This window comes from Fringilla coelebs (genome assembly GCF_963513975.1).
Source record: "Fringilla coelebs genome assembly, chromosome: 13".
NCBI classification, from domain to species: Eukaryota; Metazoa; Chordata; class Aves; order Passeriformes; family Fringillidae; genus Fringilla; species Fringilla coelebs.
The window spans coordinates 15,800,637-15,820,975 of NC_140039.1; the positions used below are offsets into that span (position 1 = coordinate 15,800,637).

Genomic DNA, 20,339 nt, shown 5'->3' on the forward strand with positions numbered 1-20,339 from the left:
CAAACCTGCTCATTTGCAAAACCTCTGCATTGCAAGGTCATAAGGAAATAAGTAAAATAAAAGGATACAAACAATGAATGATGCAATTTCCCTGAAGCTTATAAACTCTGAGGTTTTCCTGGCTATTTCCATCCTGCAGGCTTAGCTCTTGGCTGGTTGCATTTCAATGGGGAATACAACTGAAGAGCCAGGGAGGTCAAATGTAGCACCAGTGCCCAATCCACCCTCCGTTATTTGGGAGAGCAGGCTCATGGAGCTGAGCAGGGTTATTCACATGAGCAACCAGCTGTGCAAAACTGAGAATGAAGAGAAACTGGATGCAAAATCTGCCAATTTGCAGAAAATACACACAGACCTGCAAGCCCAACTTGCAAGAAAACAGGCTGCAGTAGCAGCATTTGTGTGTGTTTACTCTTATGTTTTTTGGCTGTCAGAGGCTGTGGGTTTCCAGCAGCTGCCAGGGAAGCAGGCAGGCAGGTTGGGACCCAAGGGTGTACAGGAAGAAGTCCCTTCTTTGTGCCTGGAGCTCCCCCCACACTGACAGTGCTGTGCCCATGGCACCCAGCCACACGCAGGCAAAGTTGTTAAAATCTGACTGAGATCAAACAAGTTACCTGCATGTACTTCCCCAGAGCGGCTTCTTCAAGAAAGTAGCATGAAAATAATTTTTTTTGTTTACACAGGGAAATTTTGTGGGTTACCAGAAGCCAGTGTTCTCACTGGTGAGATCAGGACGTCAAAGACCAGACCCTTTTTGCTGCTTCCCATCATTCCTGCGAGACGCAAGAAGGTTTATTTTGCTCTGACTGGTTTTGACTCAACCTGTGGCCATGCAGGCTCTCCCAGCTCATGAGGCTCAGCCCTGAAAGCCCCTCCTTAGCACACTCACTCCCACTCCAAGGTGAGTCGGAAGCAGCACCTGGGAAAAGGCTTTTGCAACTTTGGATCTATCTCTAGATAATCTCAACAGCATTCCAAGCCACTTTTAACGGAGCCTTGGCCTGCAAGGGCTGAGGAAATGCTTTTCTTTCAGACACCTGAAGGAAAAATTACTTTAAAGAATTTTAACTTTAGAAACAAACAACTCCCCACCTCCAACAATCAAAGCAGGAAGCAAATACAGCAACTTAACCAGCGACATGACTGAAATTCAAGTATGTCCCCCTGAAAAGCAAAAGGAGTTGAGAAAGGAAAGCCACGCTTCCCACAAGCAACCCCAGGAGGAGCGTCCACTCCCCACCCGCAGCCCTGCTGATGTCCAAGCACATTTTCTGGATACTGACCTCATTGTCATGTGGTGGCAGCTGGTGAAGAAGTTGCTTTATGCGAGATTTTTCTCCCGGGCTGTTGACATAGGGAACCTTGTCCTCGGGCAGGCAGCTGTAGTACTGGTGCACCTAGGGAACAAAAGAGAGGACTCCTGTCAGTGGGGTTCCCTGGCCGAGCCCATGCCCCTGTGCCCGGCCAGCAGCCACCCCCTGAGGCAGCAAGCACTGGGTCTTCCCCAAGATTCTGAGCAGGGAAACGCTGCCAGGAGCTGCTTTGGGTTTGTTTTCTTTTGTCCTCCAAGGCAGAGGGGTGGCAGCCCCCAGCGAGAGCCCCGTTACCGTTTGCTCTGTCAGCCTCCATAGCGTGAGCATTGCGCCGGCTGCGGGGATGTGTCGGCACCTGCCTCGGCAGGGAGGTTAAGAAGGCTGTGCCCCAGCAGTCTCCGTGTTGCCGGCTATCTCAGCCTCCACCTCCATCAAACCCCTCCGGGCTTTTTTCTGCAGCAATTTGTGGAAATAAACAGCAGATAAAATCTGTTGGAAGGCTTAGTTTTCTCTTTCGTCTCAGAGCGTGTAATTAAAATCAGCTATTAAAAAGGCTGAGGAACGGCGTGGCCGACGCTGGGAGCGCAGTGCAGCCCGGAGAGGAAGCACACCCTGAACCCCAGCATCTCTGCTCCGACTGCCACACCTGGAATGTGCACTCAAGGGCCGGGCCAGCACCGGGAGGGGACTCGCCGGCTGAGGATCCGCTGTGAAATGGCCACGGTGATGTTGAACAGCTTGGGAAGAACCAGGAGAAGGTAAAGGTAAGCTCAGCTGGGACTGGGATTTGCTGCAGCGCCAGATGTCTCTGGATGCTTGGGCAGAAGCAGAGGGCTGGCTGGCTTCTTTAAATCTGCTCCTGGCTGGAGAGATGCAGGCTGTTCTCCCAGTGCACACAGCTTTCTGCCTTTGCCACGGTGGGATTAGCCCCGAGATGCTCCCTCAGCTATCAGCAATTCATGTTGGAGTGGCTGCACTGTGGGCAGCTTTCACAGGGCTTTTCCCAAACAACATTTCCTTTGCACTGGTTTCTGATCAGCTTTTTCCCTCGCTGTATGCTTTGGACTTTGGCCTAGAAAGCACCACCTGGGCCAGCTCTCTCCAGAGAAGCCCCTTTTGCCTGCACAGCCCTACAGCATCTGCAAATGACAGGGTGCTGTGGGTCACTGGGAGGAATGGGGACACGGGCTGGTCACACAGGGCTGGCTGGCAGGGTAGCTCATCCATGGGCTCACAGGCTGATGGGGGTGGATTACACGCAGTTATCTTCTACAGGAAGAAATATCCTTTTATTCCAGAATAACGATCCAAACCCAGCTTTATTCAGGAATAATTGCTGTGCATTCATCTCACTCCCAGCTCTCATTCAGAACTACCTGAGAGCAAGAGCTGCTCTAGTGGTTTTCTCAATTTATGGTTCCTCCCAAACCGATGTCACCATCCACCCTTCCCCATTATCAGGTTTTCCAGAAAGGGAGATTTTAGCAGATTTCCACACGCAGGTCTGCAGTGCTGATGACAAGGGAACTGCTCATGTCGCAAAGCTGAGGAACATGCTGAGCATATGCCACTGCAAAACCCTAAATTTGTTTTGCTAAGGCACAGCAGAAACAGACCCACCAGCTATGGAAACTGTCAAAGAAAGAATGGCTGCGAAGTATTTTGTTATGTTAAAAAGAAAACAAACTACATACTTTGCATTTATAGAGCATCCTTCATCCAGGAACATCAAAGCACATTAAAAACACTAAAATTCTTATGACATGCTACACAAGGTAGCAAATATACACATTGCAAAGGACTAATTGCAGCATCATGATGTTAAATGAGCTTCCTAAGTTCATGCAGCAAGTCTGCAGCAGAGTTTGCAGTTAAAAATCCCACAGCAATGCCCCAGCTGCCACACCAGACCCTTTCCTGGGCACGCTGTGCATGCCCAGCCAGCACACACTCCTGTGGCTTCTGCTGCCAAATCCCCCATGTGCAGAGAGGCTGCTCACTGTGCCCTGAGCTCACATTGGTTAGCTTGTGTTTTGATTTCTTGCAATGAAGTTTTTCTGCCCACCCAGTCCTTGAAGTTGGTGGAGACCATAAATTACTTTTTTTTTGAAGAGCTGCCAAATTATTACAGCAACGAGCCCCAAGACGCTCACCCTGGGCAAGAACCAAGGATGGGAGCTCTTCCTTCAGCTGCCTGGGTGCTGCATTCCTGGAGCACAATCCAGCAGGATGTACGTGCCCAGCTTCGCTCCTGCTTCCGCTGGGAAGTTTTCCATTTACTCCCAGCAGGACTGCAGGAACTGGTTCCCATCACACCAGCAACATAGCTTGGCAGGGATGGGCAATTTGGTTTGAGAAGCAAAACAAAATAAATACAACAGGCTCCAACCTGTGTTCTGTTGCCTGAAATAACCTAAAAGGGTTTGCTTTGGATCTGCATCAGCCACAGGGACCTTCTAGAGGAGTGCTCATGGAGAGGATGGAGCAGAGGCAGCTGCCAATCCTTGTCCAGTACCTGTGGAACATCTCATGGGGAGAAAATCCTTATGCCTGCCAACAGCTTTCTGCAGCCACCAGCCCCTTCTGGGGAAACACTTGAACCAGAAGGATGCACAGATCCTTTCACCCAGGGCATCACTTCTATCCCAAGAGATCCATCCAGAGGGCAGATAAAGAGCAGAAGGACACTTCTTGCCCAGGCTGACATTAGGCCATGCCTGTGCATATAACACTCTCTCATCCATCACCTGTTCCCATGGCATGAACCCAGCTGCTTGGATGGGAGACCCAAAACTGGGAGGGACAGGGTCACAGGCTGCCAGTGTCCCTGCCTCTGTGCCCAGCTGGCTGCCAACAGCATTTCTGACCTGGCGTGGGAGCAGCTGGCAGCTGGACTGGCACAGACCTGCGTGATGCTCAAAAATAGAGAAGGAAAAGGGGATTCTTAGATCAACCTGACTTTTCAGGGAAAAAGCCTGCAGAAAGTGTTAACTTCCTGGGAAACCAAAACTGCTCAGTCTGCATTTTGCTTTTGTACAAAAGGTCACTGTTTTATGCTAAAGTAACTCCTCCTCCATCCAGCTCTGTGTTGCAGCATGCACAAGCCTCGTAGCTGGTGAGCCTTGCAGGGCCAGGGCCAGACCCCCACGTGCCTGCTGATGGCTCCTCACTGCCCTTACAGGCCCTGCAACAGGAGTTGCACCCAGATAAGGATAACAGTGTGGGCAATGACCCCAGAGAGATAACATTTCCTCTCTAAACCATGCAGTGTCTGTAACTGTTTTATTATTAAATACTTCTGCCATACAACCCAGCAGCTCTGCATCCTCCTATTTCCCCTCACATCAGATCTGCTCTGCTCTGCCCGTGGTTATCCCAACAAACATCATTAACACACAGGAGCCCCTTGTAGGGCTGGACTGGGTTTTATCCTCAGTTTTCCCACTTGTCTCACTTCACTCTGACTTCTGCTCACATCTGCATGAGAGAAATCCCAGAAGAGACTGGAAAACATCACTCTGAGTTAAAATAAAGCTTCACACAACATCCCAAGGACGCAGATGCCATGGGCATGGTCTGGCCATTGCACTGGACATGGGGACAGCTGTGAGTGCTAGGTGCCATGGGATACTGGTGGGCTGGGCAAGCTCCATCCTGCCCCAGAGAGGTCCCACTCAGACAGGCTCCATGCTACCAGAACCTGGCACAACAGATTGCCAAGGTCTCACCTTTATAAGGAAAATGTCCAAACATCAAGTTTTCCTAACAGAAACCTATATACATTTTGGAAATTAACAGCTGCTTGATGCTAAAAGAGAGGAGGGGAAGAGGGAGAGGTAGAAATTTAAAAAGTAACAAACCAGGAGAAAGGAAAGAACATAATGTAAAAACAGCGTAGGAAAAAGCCTTTAAACTGGAGCCAACTTTATTCAAAGGCACTGAAGAGAGTAATTACATTAGTTTACAAATGCCTTTGTGCTCTGTGGTCTTCTTAGGTTTGGAGTATGTTTCCAGTTTAACTTTGACAGTTTACAAACCTACCCTGGCCCTGCTAAATAATAAAGGCAGGACTACAGCTTGTTCTGATGGTCCCAGGGTGACCAAAGACAAAACCCACATGAGCATATCTGTGAGCAAAGCCTTACACCTCCTGGAAAGAAAAGTTTGCAAACATCCTGTAAATTCAAGCTATTGGTGAAGGATCTCTTTGATCAATGAATTAAAGGAGGTGGAGGGGAAATATCATATTTCTTACGCCACAAATTGCTGTTGGGAAGTAGCATTTGGCTGTACTCGCCCTGAGCACAACCCCCCTTCCTAAAGCACCCACCAAACCGGGCTGTTTGGGATGACTCTATGGCTGGGATGGACTACAAAGGAGCACACGGTGTCCTGGCACGGGTGCTGACTTGCTCAGCCCTCACAGTTCCAGCACAGCCAGCTGGGCAATCCTCCCTGGCGCTCCTGAAACCAAACCAACTGCAAAACCAACTGCAAAGCGTTTGCAAAGAGCCCTGTGAGGGCAGGACGTGCTGGCCTGTGCGCAGCAGGGTGCCTGAACATGGATGTCCCCAAGAAGGGGACCGTGGTGAGTCGGCCAGCACTCAGGCACAGTGCAGTAAAGCATCACACACAGTGGAGTCTGTTCAAAATACAGCATTCCCCAGTGTCCCCCCCATGTCCAGCACAGCAGCATTTCCCCTGGGAATGTGCCAGGGTACCACAGCCCTGGCAGCCCATTCCATGACAGCCAAGGATGTCCCGTGGCAGCACAGGGAGCTGGTGGCACATTGATGTGTGTGTGCTCAATTGTGGCCCCTTCTCCTGGCTCACTGCTGCGTGCAAACTCCCACGGGATTTGGCTGCTGAGGGAAGAAGGCAGCCAGTGGCTCTGACAAGCCTGTGCTGGCCTGGGCGAGCAGGGCTGCTCCTGTGGCTTGCCTGCTCCTCCCCAGTGCCAGCTTCTGAACAGCACACGTCAGGCTTTAATGATCCTTTACACTGAGCACTTAAAATTGACAGAGAAACAAACCCGATGCTTTTGTGTGTCTCTCATTCTGCTGGCCTCCCTTGGAAAAGCAAGGGCGAAAAAATCCCAAACAAACCACATGCAAATAACCTTCTCAATATGTCTGTGAAACATTGCAGGTGTCTGTACACGTTGACTCACACACGAGCTCCACAGATGACAGCACGTGTGAGCCTGGAAAACGGGTTCAGTGTGCTTTGGCCCAAGTCTGGCACGTCCTCCTTTTCCAAGGCCATCAGGATACAAAGCAGTGATTTATTTTTTTGAAGCAAAACAATCCTTACAGCAGGGCCAGATGCTCTGAAATGAAGAGTGGGAACTGCTGGCTGGTTCTGCCAAGCATGGGGATGCAGGCAGGCAGGCAGACACCCTGGAGGGATCCGGAGTGTCCCCTGAGAGCCCAGAGCCCCAGCTGGGAGCAGGCCTGTGTCACCCCCAAACTGTGAGTGCCCCTTACACAGCAGTGGGGGCAGATGCACCCCTGGCGCCGGGCAGTCCGGCATCCCGCAACGCTGCGCTTGCTCTTGGAAACCCGCCCCTAAGGCAGAGGGACAAAGGCAGGGAACAAAGGAAAAATCATTTTTCTAAGTGCTATTTGTTCTGGCACGCTCTGCGGCTTTCCGCACGCTCCTCTCCCACGGCAGCTGAGGCGTCGGAGCGCTGCTGCTCCCCAGTCAGAACGACATCCATCCCTGCCAAGCCTCTGGAGCAGCTCTCTCTGTAAGAGATCCCACGGAAGCGCTGCTTCCTGCTGCCATCAAAGAGGAACATTTGAATGAAGGCCCTATGTCTGCACGTTTTAGACTTGTGAAAGCCTCTGACATGGTTTTTCTTCTTTTTAAGCAGAAATTGAATTTGGATTAAAAAGAGCCAGATCAGTGCTTTCAACAGCATTGAGAGCGGTCCATGCTGCGAGGTCCATGCAGGGCTCAGGGTCCCCTGGAGCACCAGGAATGATAATGATCATCTGCTGCGCTGATCATCACTGATCATTCCCCTGGGTATCCCACATAACATGCTCTTGGATTTCTAAGGCATGGGGTAGCACCCTTGCATAACACTGCAAGCTGTAACTGCACACTGGAATAAAGCTCCAGGAGAAGTTTCTATTGGGTAGTCCAGGGTTTTTCAGTTTCCTTTTCCACTCCCTGCTCCTCCCCTGCCTCTCACCTCTGCTGACCTCCACACATATTCTTCACATTTCAGAATCGAGCAAACCACGTCAGGTAAGTGGTTTTGTCTCTGTGACCCACCAAGAGTAGCTGATTCCTTCCCTGGTAATATGATTGTTCAAGGATTAAGTAATTTTGACAGCTTCCATTGGCTCACTCTGATCAGGGCAACACCCCAGGATACAGAAATGGAGCAAATGTCCAGACACACGGTTTTGCCATGGGCTCTTTTGCAGCACGGGATGTACTCACACTTCATCCACTCTGTTCCAGGGCAAGGGAGCAGCTCCAGGACCTCCTGCCCCACTTCAGCTGCCCCCAAGTCATGCAGCACTGGCATCAGACGAAGAAAAAGCATTCCGTGTGCGGGACTGCTGCTCCATCCAGCAGCTGGGAAGCATTCGGCACAGTCCGATGCCTGGAGGCTGGATTAGACAGCTCCAGCCTTGAAATAGGAGCCACTAACTGCCGGGCTCTTTAGATACTGAGAGAGTTCACCGGGGAGGTGATGGACTTACCCTACCTCAAAGTGAAACTGGAGAGCTTTTCAAAACGTGCTGAAAGGCAGCTTTGGGGTAAAATACTCCAGCGTGCACATGTGTAAGCGGGCAGAATGAGAGGCAGCTGCAGCTCCTGGGAGCAGGGTACACCAGGAACAGCTTCTCCTCAGGGCCCTCACTTTCCATCCACGCTGCTCTGCTCTCAGGATCTACCAGCAAGGAAGAGCTCTTCATGGGCCTTTTGTCCTTCCTCTACCAGGTTGTAAATTAGCTTATCTGCTTCCCACTTCTGCACAGGTCTGGGGCACAGGGTCACTTTGGTCTGTTTTAGTCCTTCCTTGCCCCCTGCAAGCCTTCAGTCTCTTGAGGAGTGAAACAGTTTGCTGAACTCAGAAGGCTCAAGAAAGAACAAGATGGTACAATGACCGTGACACACTGCCACTAGTGAGACACATGTCCCCCAGGGATGCCTGGCCCAGATAATGTACTTTCTGCCTCACCAGAGTGGTGAAAATCTTTACGTAAGGCGTAAATGCATGTTCAGTGTAGGTTCATCTGTGTTCTCCTTTCCTCACTTTGTGACCTGAACAGCAACTGATGAAACTTGGAGGTTTTATAACTCAAGCCCTTGCAACAGGTCCTTCAAAATATCCAGAAGAGGGACTAACACGTATTCTAGCCCCTGGATAAATTCCCTGTGACAGCTACAAGTTTCACACCACTGCAAAGCTCTTGAGGTCCAAGCTCTAACGGCTGCCTTAGAGAAAAATGAGCCCCTGAACCTTCATGCTGCTAATTTTAGCTCAGATGAGATTTTCATAACTTTTTAAGGGACTCAACCAGAGCAACTGTGTTGACAACAAGAGGGAATTAAGTTCTTAAGCACAGGCAAGGTTCTCAGATGTTGGCATGCCAGAGCAATACAAAAAAGCCACAGCAAGGCTGAAGTAGAGCCCCATCTTTTGTTTAATTGGAAATTTCTGCCCATAACCAGCTGCTCCTAATACTGAGACACAATAAAGATAGAAATCCTAAAAAATCCCTTGTATTAAGAAATTCAAAGTGGCATGTTATAACCCCTTTGGATTTCTCCAAACCACAGGCCCAAGGAATTCAAGGCTGCACATTCACATGTATTTACACATGCCTTGCCTAAAAATGTGAAAAACACATCACGGAAGGACTTATTTTCAGGCATCTGCCCTCAAACTTATGTCAGTGCAAGGAGGATCAGCTGTCACACTGCCAGCCCCAGCAGACAAACTGGCTCCCAAAGATGTCTTTCTCTGTCTCTGCAGCCAGGCCCAGCCTGGGATTTTGCTTTGCTGAGGACACACTTCTAAAGGTGTTTGACCATTTCAAGACTTTGACACTTATTTCTTTATCCAACCATTGAACTACAGGCAGAAAAAAAGAGCATTTCACAAAGCCCACGTCCCTGCTTCTGTCATTCCCATCTGCATCCCTATCTTCCAGAAGGGAAGTCCCTCTTCTGCCATAAAACAACTTCTCATTGAATCCAATCCAAGTGGGATTAGACCCCACAGAAGCCTCCTGGCCATCCTGTGTAGCTGATTGCTACTACAAGAAACTCTGTTTCCTTATCATATTGTAATTTATGGAGCTCAGTCCTGGGTTTTTACCTGTCACTTTCCTGGCTGGCAGGTTGTTGCTGAGCCTTACACCTCTGATGATCTCAAACCTCTTCCAATTTCCTGCACAAATGCATTTGGAGACAGTTTAAGTCTATGTGCTTGGGCTAAAGTTGGAGCTTGGATAACTGCTCTCACCCCTCTAATGAACAGGGCAAAGAACAATCCTAATGAACAGTTTGCTAGGCTGGACAAACTAAGCTCTCGTAGGCTCCTCAATGAAATAACATTTCCAGTGTCCTTCCAGTTTATACCCCTCTTTCTTGAGCAGACGTCATACATTTTAGTCGGTTTACCAGAAAAATTTTTATCATACCTTATGCAGGGGTGCTATCAATTTTTAAATTACTATCCTAATAGTTATAAACACATTGAGAAATATATTGCATTTATGGCTTTTGAGTAAAGCCCTTTTTAACATTACACACTGTAAGACTTTTCAGTCTTACACACTGATGAGCCATAATATAAGGGATAACTTCCAGCTCCACTCCTCATTACAATGTGTGGATTAGTATCTGTGAACATTGGACCAATGCTTTCTTTGTCTCCACTGCTGGGCATTGAGTAACCAACATGATTTTCACTATGACATGTACCCCTGACCAGCTGAGGCCTGAGTTAGTGTCCAGAAGTACAGTGGGACCTTACAGATTTGAGTTGGCTCCCCTCTAGATGACAGTAATTTAAGCTTTGGATTGAAGGGACTCTTCAAATACTGAAATGACCTTTGGACACTGCCAAAAAACAATGTCATGTTTGCAGGCCAACTCCTCCCCACTGAAATCCTGTAAATTGCTGTGTTGAGTGAGGCATGAGAGCTGTCTCCCAAGAATAGTGAGGCAGGGAGGCTGTCGTCCAAGTAAAATAAGAAAATTGCATTAGTCTTTCAGGGGAACACTTACCTCCCCAGTTCATACACTGCACTGAGATTTTAATAAAGTAGAATATTGCGGAAAAAGTTGTTTCATTTAATCTGTTTCACATCCAAAAAAATGCAACAGTGAAACAGCAGGAGGCAGAGAAAAATTCCCTGCCTGTTAATGTGTATTTTCAGCCCAGCCTGACAGCAGCACCCTCAGCCAGAGCAGAGCCCACCAGCTGCTCCATGGCAGGCACCAGCCTTGCAGAGGCTCCACATCACGGGCACACACCTGACTCACTGACCAAAAAGCCACACATCTGCCTGCAGACTGACACGTCCCCAGTGAGCTGCTGCAGAGGCACCTCCTACCCCCATGGGAAGTAAATGGCCCCTCCTGCTCTGTGGGGCATCCCCAGCCATGGGACAACCATTCTGTGATTCCATGAAATTCAGGGTGCTGCTCCTCACCAGGGACAAACACCAGGCCTGCAGCGTGGCTCCTGCACAGCCCAGGGAAGTCACGCCTCGTTTCTGTCGTCTCAGTGGCTCATCTAACATGTGAAAAGTCATGACAGGGCTGGCAGATGAGCTCTGCTGGATGGATTTCAGGGCCTGTTTCTGGCTCTGCTTATGGCTGCTCTTTATCTCCATGGTGATTAGAGACAGGTCTGAAGTGGCAAATTTGCTGAAAGGCCCAGCGATGAGGAGTGTACAGAGAGAACAAGTGTTTGGACTGAGGAGCACCATGACCTCTGCAAGGAACAGATGCTGGAAGAACCTAAAATTACATTAACCTGAGTAATGCAGGAGATGTCAGCAGCAACTGGTAGAGCTAAAGGACTTCTCTTTTCCCCTGAACATCCCCAACTCCCTGATGCCACACTTAAAGAGCACCTAAGGGATCAAAAAAGCACACAGGTCTCCTGGAATATGTCACCTCCATGCTGAAAGTGGGTTCCAATCCCTGCCCATGCCATGATGAACTCACTAGAGACCATGTCTACCTGGTCAGGTGCCACCTGTCACTAAATACCTGTATTTCCACCCAAAGCTACAGGAACATGGGCCAGCTTGAGCTCCAGAAGCTGCTGACCCACCTGGTCAGAAACCAGCAATGAGAGTAGGTGGCACCAGCTTTTGTATGGTCCTCCAACAGGACCCCCCCAAAACTCATCAATTCATGTTGCCACAGCATGAAGGACCAGCAGAGCCACTTCAGAACCATCTGCATTTCTCCACACACCACGCCTTGTACCTCCTGTGAGACAAAAAGAGAGCCTCTGACATAAGGAAGGTGACAGAAAACAAGGCTGCTGCCTGATTTGCACGGCTGGATGGCACCAAATGAAACACATGGTGCTGTGGAGTTTCAAGTGAGCACTGAGGAAGGCTTATAAAGACAAGGAAAAAAGAAAAGAAACAAGCCACCAAACAACTGGATTTTCTCTAATCAGACAGATAATATTTACAGCCTACGGGTGGTGCCAAAATATTTCAGGAAATTCCTAAGCCTGTCTGAATAAAAGCACAGGAAAACACAGTACTTAAGGACAGCAACTACGGCAGTAAGAATGAAAGCTTTCCACCCCCTTCCAGCCTCCTTACAGTTTAAAATTATTGCCATATCATATCATACTGCAATTACCAAGGCTAAGCTCATTTTGCCATCTACACTGCAAATGAAGTTCTGACTTGAACACGTAAAGAACCAGCGTAAAAATCAAAGGAATCATGTAAACTGGAAGGAGCAGAATCAATGCACGCTCCACAGAGCACACTGAGGTCTAATCCGTCCCACTCAATCCTGCACCAAGAGACTTGAGCTTTATTTAAGCTATTCCTTCCAGCAAGGCATAAACATCATGCATGGAAAACCCAAACCACAAAGCTTTTGGCCCATTTTTCAGAGTTATCTACCAGCTTTGACTGTCTGCCCTGGACTTACCACAGAGAAGAGCAATCCAGGATGGCAGAACACAAGCACTGAGACCCTGGGAAACACTTGAGTCCCATAGCTTCTTTCCCAGTGAAACATTAGATATGTCTTTTCCCTTGCACAACCACAAGAAATCCCATCCTGGAGGTATTTTGTTTCCCCCCTCTCAATTACCAATTACATCCACAGATGCAGAAAACCACAGGTCCTGCAAGGACCACGTGTCTGTTTTGTTCCATTTGAGCATTCAGACCCTGCAAAGTCTCTCTAGTGCACCCAGAAACAACCACACACGACAAGTGCTTGCACCCCTAGAAGAAAAATCAGGTAAACTATTTCAAAAGAACATGCAAAACCAATTATTTTCTGGTAGCTGGCTGGTGTCATCATTACCTGCTCAGGCTTCAGGCCAGGGGGCACCCAGGCATACTCCTCCAAAGCACAGCCTGAGTCGTCGTCAGAAGTTGAATTCCTCTGGAAGTCAAACATGAGCTTCGTGACTGTCTTCTCCATCTCCAGAGGCATAACTGTTACAATGTGCTCTTCCTGGGAGCACTTACAGTGAAGGCAAATCTTCCTGTAAGGTGAGGAGAGAGAAAAAGAGATGCCCTGGTGAGCAGTGCTTTAAATGAAAAAGTGATTCCTGCCAGTCGAGACTAAGCTCAACCCTTTCTTATCCTCAGGCATCTTCTAACATAGGATTTGTCTCTCTTGTGAGGAGGAAATAAAAGTCCATATTTATGGTAAAAACACTTGGCAATACATCTGAGTCAGACTGCCCAGTGTTAGGGGATATGCAATTGCTTGTCCCTCTACTGCACCACACAGGCCATGCCTGGTGCGGGTTGACTTGCCAGCCAGAACTGCAGAGTCATTACTGAATTTAGGACAACTGAGCACTTTGCTAAAATGGGAAATGGTGGATTGACTGGGAAGCTGGAAATGACAAGTCTCTTTAGCATGCTGATAGCATAAATTTGCTTATTAAAGTAGCATAAAAATTGATTATAGTCTGAACATATAAAGCTAAATTAAATTAAGAGAGGCTACAAAACCCACAGTCACACTGCAATGGAATCTTAACCACCTGGCTCGGTGGCACATGCCACAGCTCAGCAGCACTGGGAGAAAAGCACAAGAACTGAAAGAACAGCCCACAGAGGTTGCAATTCAAAAGCCATTAGGTTAATTCACTGCAAGTATCTGCTGTTCTTAACATTTCTTTAAAGGGTCTGTTCCTGCAGCTTGTGGCCTGTTACAGATTTTCTTCACAGGCTTGAATCTGAACTTTTATCTGCAGGGCTGCCAGGACAGTACAGACTCATAGAATGGTTTGGGTTGAAAGGAACCTTCCAGGTCATTCAGTTCCAACATCCCCTGCCATGTTCCACTAGAACAGGTTGCTCAGGGCTCCATCCAGCCTGGCCTTGAACACTTCAAGGGATGGGACATCTTCAAGTTCTCCAAGCAATCTGTGCTAGGGCCTCACCCCTCTCACAGTAAGGAATGCCTTCCTAATATCCAATCTAAACTTACTCTGTCTCAGTTTAAATCCATTCCCCCTCGTCCTAACACTATATGCCCTTGTAGAAAGGGCATTCGGTGCCCTTCTCCAGCAATCCTGTAGGCTCCTCCAGGTACTGAAAGGATGATAAGGTCACCACAGAGCCTCCTCTTCTCCAGGCTGAACAATCCCAACCATCTCAGCCTTTCCTCACACGACAGGTGTTTCAACTCTCTAATCATCACACCCCTTCCCCGTGGTAACAGTGAAGGACAAACCTGGCTGAAAACGTCTCCTGACAAAGAAAAAGAGGTTAAAGGGAATGCTGATAAATTGGCTGCTATTTCTGAAAACTCAATGCTTTTCCACAGGCTGGGTCAATGATATCTATTTTAGAGCAACAACACACGATTCTGAATTAATTTGCACTAATGAAGCACCACTGACTTCTGAGGAATGAGATAAGGTTTCACTTGGGTAGCAGAAGGGAGACATCTCAGAAATAAGAAGGTACCACACAAAATTAAGGGAAAATGTGCAGTTGCTATTGCAGGTTTCTCTGCTCTGCAGTAAAGCAAAGAAATTCAGAGGGAAGCAACAGTTAAACCCAGGGGCTGGAATTTTTAAACACCTTTCCTTCTCTTTCACTGCTGTGTACAAGCCAGCTAAGCATAGCCGTGCTCGGATCCAGCTTCAAGTCTAAATTTCCATTTGGCCATTACAGCACAAAAAACGCACTCTAGCAAAAGTCAAGAGGCTCCGTTAAGTCAAGCCAGGGAGATTTGCCAGATTTTCCCATTTCCTGCCTTTCATCAGATCTAAACCACACAGCAACCCCCACACACTCCAGCGTCTGGTTTGCGTCCAGTCAGGGAGTCTCGGCATCACCTCTGGCTGTTTCCTTGAAAAATAACCAAGGTACCATTTCATGTGAATATTTTAATTAATCAGCTACTGTGGAAGGGTGTGGAAGGGGTACTCTGCCTCAGCAAAGTCGCTGCTATCACTGCTGTTTCCATCTCATTTCATGATACGATTAAAAGCAGCTTAATAGGAAACAAGGTTTTAAGAATAATTCATAGAGCCCCAGATTTGGCCCTAGAGTTAAGTTATTCTAAGGCAGTTCAGGACTTCACCAAATTTTGATTTTTGGGATATTGATCATGCGCTTCAAAGGGGGACAAGCCCAACAGTCCTGTGGGAGCATGAACATTATGATGGGGGAAAAGCCAGAGCACAGGCTTCCTCCTCCTTCCCACTCTAGATACATCCCCTGCAGGAGATGGGACATGGCAGGAGAGCATCAGACATCTTGGCTTTTAATAAATTAAATAAATCAGGACTTGTAATAACAGTGTCAAAGACTGAATAGGTGAGATGCATGATCAGTTAGATGCCAGAGATCACTCCCACCCTCCCAGCTCACACCACGTACAGCCAGGAGCCCGAGGACTGGGTCAGGAAGCTGGTTTACCCCACCCTCCCTCCTGCCCCATCCCAGGCAAGCAAGTACTGGCAGTGAATGGCTTCCCAAGTCAGAAAAGCAAAGGATGATAACAGCACAGGTACTCTGTCTACTCAGTAGTAATGCCCCCAAGCCAGGACAACTTTGTACCATTAAAACCCGACCACCTCCAGGCATGGGGTTTCTGGCACCTCCCTGGGCAAACTGTACAAAATTCAAGATCTTCTCTCTGAGATATCCTGCTCTTTCCCCCTCATTAAAAGCAGATGATTAACAGCTTTAATTACAATTTTCTTTACATTAGGATATGTTGTTTCATGGGAAAAATACCCAGTGTCCTAGGAGTGTCTTTCCACTTCTATGATCAGGTTTCCATGACTTCTTCACATAGGTCTCACTTACTCAACTTTATTTTATCATCTTCCGGCTCACTATAATTAAAAATAATTCCCCATAGCAAAAATTTAATATCAGAATGTACATTTCAAATGTGAGATGAAATTGAAAAAAGCATTTTCCCCTGCTGCACTCAGAGCAGAGCAGCACAAAGCGAGACAACGCATGTGCCAGCGCTTGCCTGTGCCTGCAGTGACCACAGTGACAATGTGGGTGCCACAGAGGTGAGCTGGTGGGTGTTGGAGAGGAGCAGGGCCACAGCAGGCAGCTCCTGCCAGCAGCAGCTCCTTAGTCCCTCCTGCAGGAAGTGCAGCACAGCCTGCAGATGCTCAGCACATCTGCGTGTCACACACCTTACCCTGGACAAGGAGCTGCAGCCTTGGGGTGGCACGTCCTCCAAAGAGAAATCCATGAGCTTGGCTCTGGCCACGCCTCACCACCACCAAAGCCTCAGCAACAACAACCTCTGCTGCCTGTGCAGCCTTGCACAACTTGAGAAGAGTGCAGGCAGCCAGGTTTTATTTAGCAAGAATAAATTAACACCAATCACTGCCTGGAAATCCCGTCTTCATTCATGAGCCTTTCCATCTTGCTCCCATCCCAGGTCTGCAAGCTTGTCTCAGGGAAGAATCAGAGATATCACCGGCACTGGGGAGGAAACAACGAAGCAAGGATGGCTGACAGCACGACTGGCTTTGAGCACAGAGGGTGAATAAAGGAGCTTTTAAGCAGCTGTAGCTTGTGGACAGGGAGGAAAGGCAAGCGGGAGCCAGCGGCAGGCAGGCTGCTGCGGGAGGCACGGGCTGGGGAGCATCGGCAGGGCTGCTCTGCACAGAGCTGTCCTGTGCTGGGGCCAGGACGGCGGGAAGCAAATGGGGAGAAAAAGAACATTTCCTGGTGTCAGATTTAGCTGGAAAGGAGCCTGCCTTGAATTGACTTCACATGGTACAAAGCAGCAACGTCTCAGAAACAGACTGAAAAATTTCTTCTCCTCAAGGCCAGCAAAGTTACAAGATGGATGTGTTTTATATTGCATTGGCTGTTTTTACATGGTGCTCCTGGCACAGTGGGCAAGTCCTCTCCTCAGAGGAGGCTCTAAGCCCACTTCCAGTCACATTCCTACCCACACACTGGTGCAGGAGGAAGGTGCAAATAGATCCACCACCCCACACCAGCCCTTTTCTCTCTATAGATGAAAACAGGCACACAAGGGGAATCTTAAGGAAACAGGAACCTGACACACCAAGCAGAGAACATGGCTTCAAAGTACCTCTTGCTTGGGATGCTGAAGTACACTCCCAGCTTTGGTCAACCTACGTGGATCTTGACACAATGCCAACTGACCTGTGAGGTCTCTGGGACGAGGCAGTCCCTTGTTGTACAACCCTGTTAGCAAAGCACAGCCTCTGCCATCTCTGGAGCCTCCTGCAGCCCTTTCATCTCAGCAATGGCGCCAACAAAAAGCTAAACCATGCTGAAAACACTAGTGCTGTGCAAGAGGCTCTGGAGAGAGCTGTGAGCGTGACCCCAGCTTTCTGAAGAGAGATGAGGTCTCCCTGCTGTGAAAAACCAGCAGACTCCAATTTGGGAAAGCATGAGCAGAGCTGAAAAGTCAGGGAAGAGAGATGGAGGGCAGTCACCGAGGCAAAGGGGGTCCTTGCCAATAGTGTGTAGCTCCAACAAAGGATCCAGGTAAGCTGGCCTATCCCAGGGAACAGCCTGTGTGTCTGGCTTTTGGGATGGGACTCCCTAGGATGCTGAAGGCAGCACACCCCTGCCTGTAGGAAAAGCTCCTGGCCACAGGGCTCTTCTCTTCCTGTTCAGTGGGTGAGCATGCAGAACATAACACAGCAAAGGGCGCCAAGGCAAAGCCTGCCCAGGCTGAGATCCACAAATATTCTGAGAAAGGGCAGAGCCCAACGCCTCCCAGCAACAGCAGGAACGAAGGCAGAGTTTAAAATTGTGGCAGAAATGTTAAAATTCCTCTTGGACAAAGAAGGAACTCGGTAAACAGCCTTTATCACCCACCAGCGGGTGCTTATCTCTGCTTCTCACTTGTTTCTTCTGGGATGGAAATAAATGGGCTGTATCAGGGAGCAGCTCCCTCTCCAGACAAAGCGAGCAGCCAGAATGCTATGGCCCTGCACGGCCATGGACGCCTCTGCTGTCCTCCCTAATACAGGATTTGCATGCATTTGTGCACACATTAACATGCAAGATTTGGAATCCCTCAAAAGGCAATTGTCTGCTCCGCTCAGATGGGGTGTGTAAATGCAGACAGACAATTCCCTTCTCACTTGGCTTAAGACACACATGGCAGCCTGATCTCTTTCCAGCATCCTGCCATCATTCTGACTGCAATAAGGCTTCTGGGTCATCGGTCAGTAAATCACAAAACCCCAAGACTTCTTGGAAAAGGGAGAGGAGGCTCAGGATTTGGGGCAGCTCCTATGACCCCTGAGTCTCTTAACGAGGGTGTCTTAACATCCCTGTTATCTCCTCCCCTCAACTGAGAGTTAATGAACCATCTTCCCATCCCAAGTGAGCTCCAGCTATACAGACATCTTTCTCCAGACCCCACAGGCAGGGCAAATATTTACCTAAATGGAAAAATTACCAGTCCTTCACTGCCATAGGGAGAGCCCAGCAGTTCTTCTCCAGCATGGGGAAACTGAGGCATGGAGCAACCACAAACAGCACCAAGCTGCGGCTTCCCCATGAACTTCCTAAACATCAGAGGAGCCCCAAGCTTTTGTGCTCAAAACAGAGTTCAGGTTGAAGTTCTGCCTCTTTCTCCAACTTCTCTAACACGGTATTTTGAACCAAATACTGTGTCCCAGCAGTCCCCATCCAGCTGCTGCCCATGGCCTCAGGGCCTGTGGATCTCATTGGCAAAGGGGCATTTCCCCAGATAAAACATTTCTTCAACTTCCCAGCTCTTCCAGTCACTGCAGCTGAAAAAAACCCAACCTATCAGTGGGAATGAACTGCAAAGGCTCTGTTGAAAAGGAAGCTTAGCAAAAGGTTTTAGCTGCCCACTGTGGTGCAGGAGGAGGTGAGTTTGACATGGGTACCTAAAACAGCAGGAATTCAAAGTCTGAGGACAAGGTGCCCTTGGTGGCCTGCAAGGACAGTCAAGGGATGCCAACATTCACTTGACACAACATGTTGTGGGAACAGCTGGCTTGATAGATCAACATCAGGTGGTAGCAACAGAGCTGGCAGAACAGTAATGCCAGGAAACCAAGGAAGAGAGAAATAATCCAGCAACCAAACTGGTTGCATCCTACAAATGCAAGTCTCCCAGATCCCAAAGGCCATAGGAAAAGCACGTGTAGCCACCCATCTGCATGAAGGTTACATTAGGTGGGGAAACACAAAGAGGAGGGAGGAGCTGCAAATCAGACTCTCCTCCATCTTCCCCATCCACATTCTTGTCTTCCCCCTCAATTTGCTCAAGGCAAGTCAACTTTCTTTACAGTGTTGTTTTATTTGTAGTTCCCCCTTGACCCTTGCAGTGCCCACAACAGCAGTTGTGAAGGTATCCAGGATGGCATTGAAGCTTTTATGACAAAGCCCATTTCCACTTCTGGAAAAATTCTCCTCTCTAGCTGATTTGTCCATGTTTGGCCTCAGGCTGGAGACTAATTTTAATTTTAAAACTCATCCTTTACCAATGCAAAAGCTATTCTTGCTTAATTAAGAAAAATAAGAATAAAAAAAGAACTATTCCCAGTACTGCAAACTGCAGCCAAATATGAGCAAAAACAGCCTTTGAGGATTTTCCATTTGTTCAGCTTCCATCATGAATCAGGACCATCCCTTTCCCAAGCAGGTAGAACATCTGCCCGTGGGTTCCACTGCCCTGTCCCCAAACCACTGCCTCCCTGAGGCACAGCCTGGGGCAGCCTCCACCCTGCTCCCAATCCTGCTGTGGTCTGAGGCACCACATGGCAGAGAACAACCAACAGCACACCAGAGGCAGACCAGGAAATTAGAACAAAACACAACACAAGGCACAAACCCCCCCAAATTCCTCATCTGATCTGTCTGGTGCCCTCTTAGGCAAACAAGTAGTCACAGAACCACAGACCAAAGCTGTGGCCAGACTTTTCAGCAACACCCCAGGATGAGAATGAAAACATGATCAATCTTTCCAGCCTGTGGCTAAACCACAGTGGGGGATCTGGGGTGCATCACAGGCCATTTGGGAGAGCCCAGTGCTCTGCAGTGAACACAGGTCCCTGCTTGGGCTCCAGCTTCTCCTTGTGAGCTGGGTAAGAGCAGCAGGGTGTTGAAACACCCTCTTGACCTGAGCCACAGTGCCAGGCTGCTCCCATGAGCCACAACCCCTGACACAAACTGTGAAAATTCTGACGCATAAAAATGAGATGGTTAAATTAAAGGATATTAATAACTCAGCAGCTCTCAGAAGAACCCTCAACTTGGATCTCTCAGGATATTTTGCAAAAGATTCAATAATTATTTTTTTTTCATAATAGAGGTT

The 20,339-nt window shown here is 48.5% G+C and overlaps 1 protein-coding gene across 1 annotated transcript in view; it reads right to left on the minus strand.

Annotated features, from left to right (window-relative positions):
* PRICKLE2 (prickle planar cell polarity protein 2) overlaps positions 1-20,339 on the minus strand; it is a gene marked incomplete at its 5' end in the record, with an annotated part of 102,466 nt that overhangs the window by 18,023 nt on the left and 64,104 nt on the right. The window contains 2 exons of the mRNA XM_084214484.1: positions 1,284-1,397; positions 12,861-13,044. Of these exons, the coding sequence (XP_084070610.1) occupies positions 1,284-1,397; positions 12,861-13,044 (298 nt within the window). The remainder of the gene's footprint in view (positions 1-1,283; positions 1,398-12,860; positions 13,045-20,339) is intronic.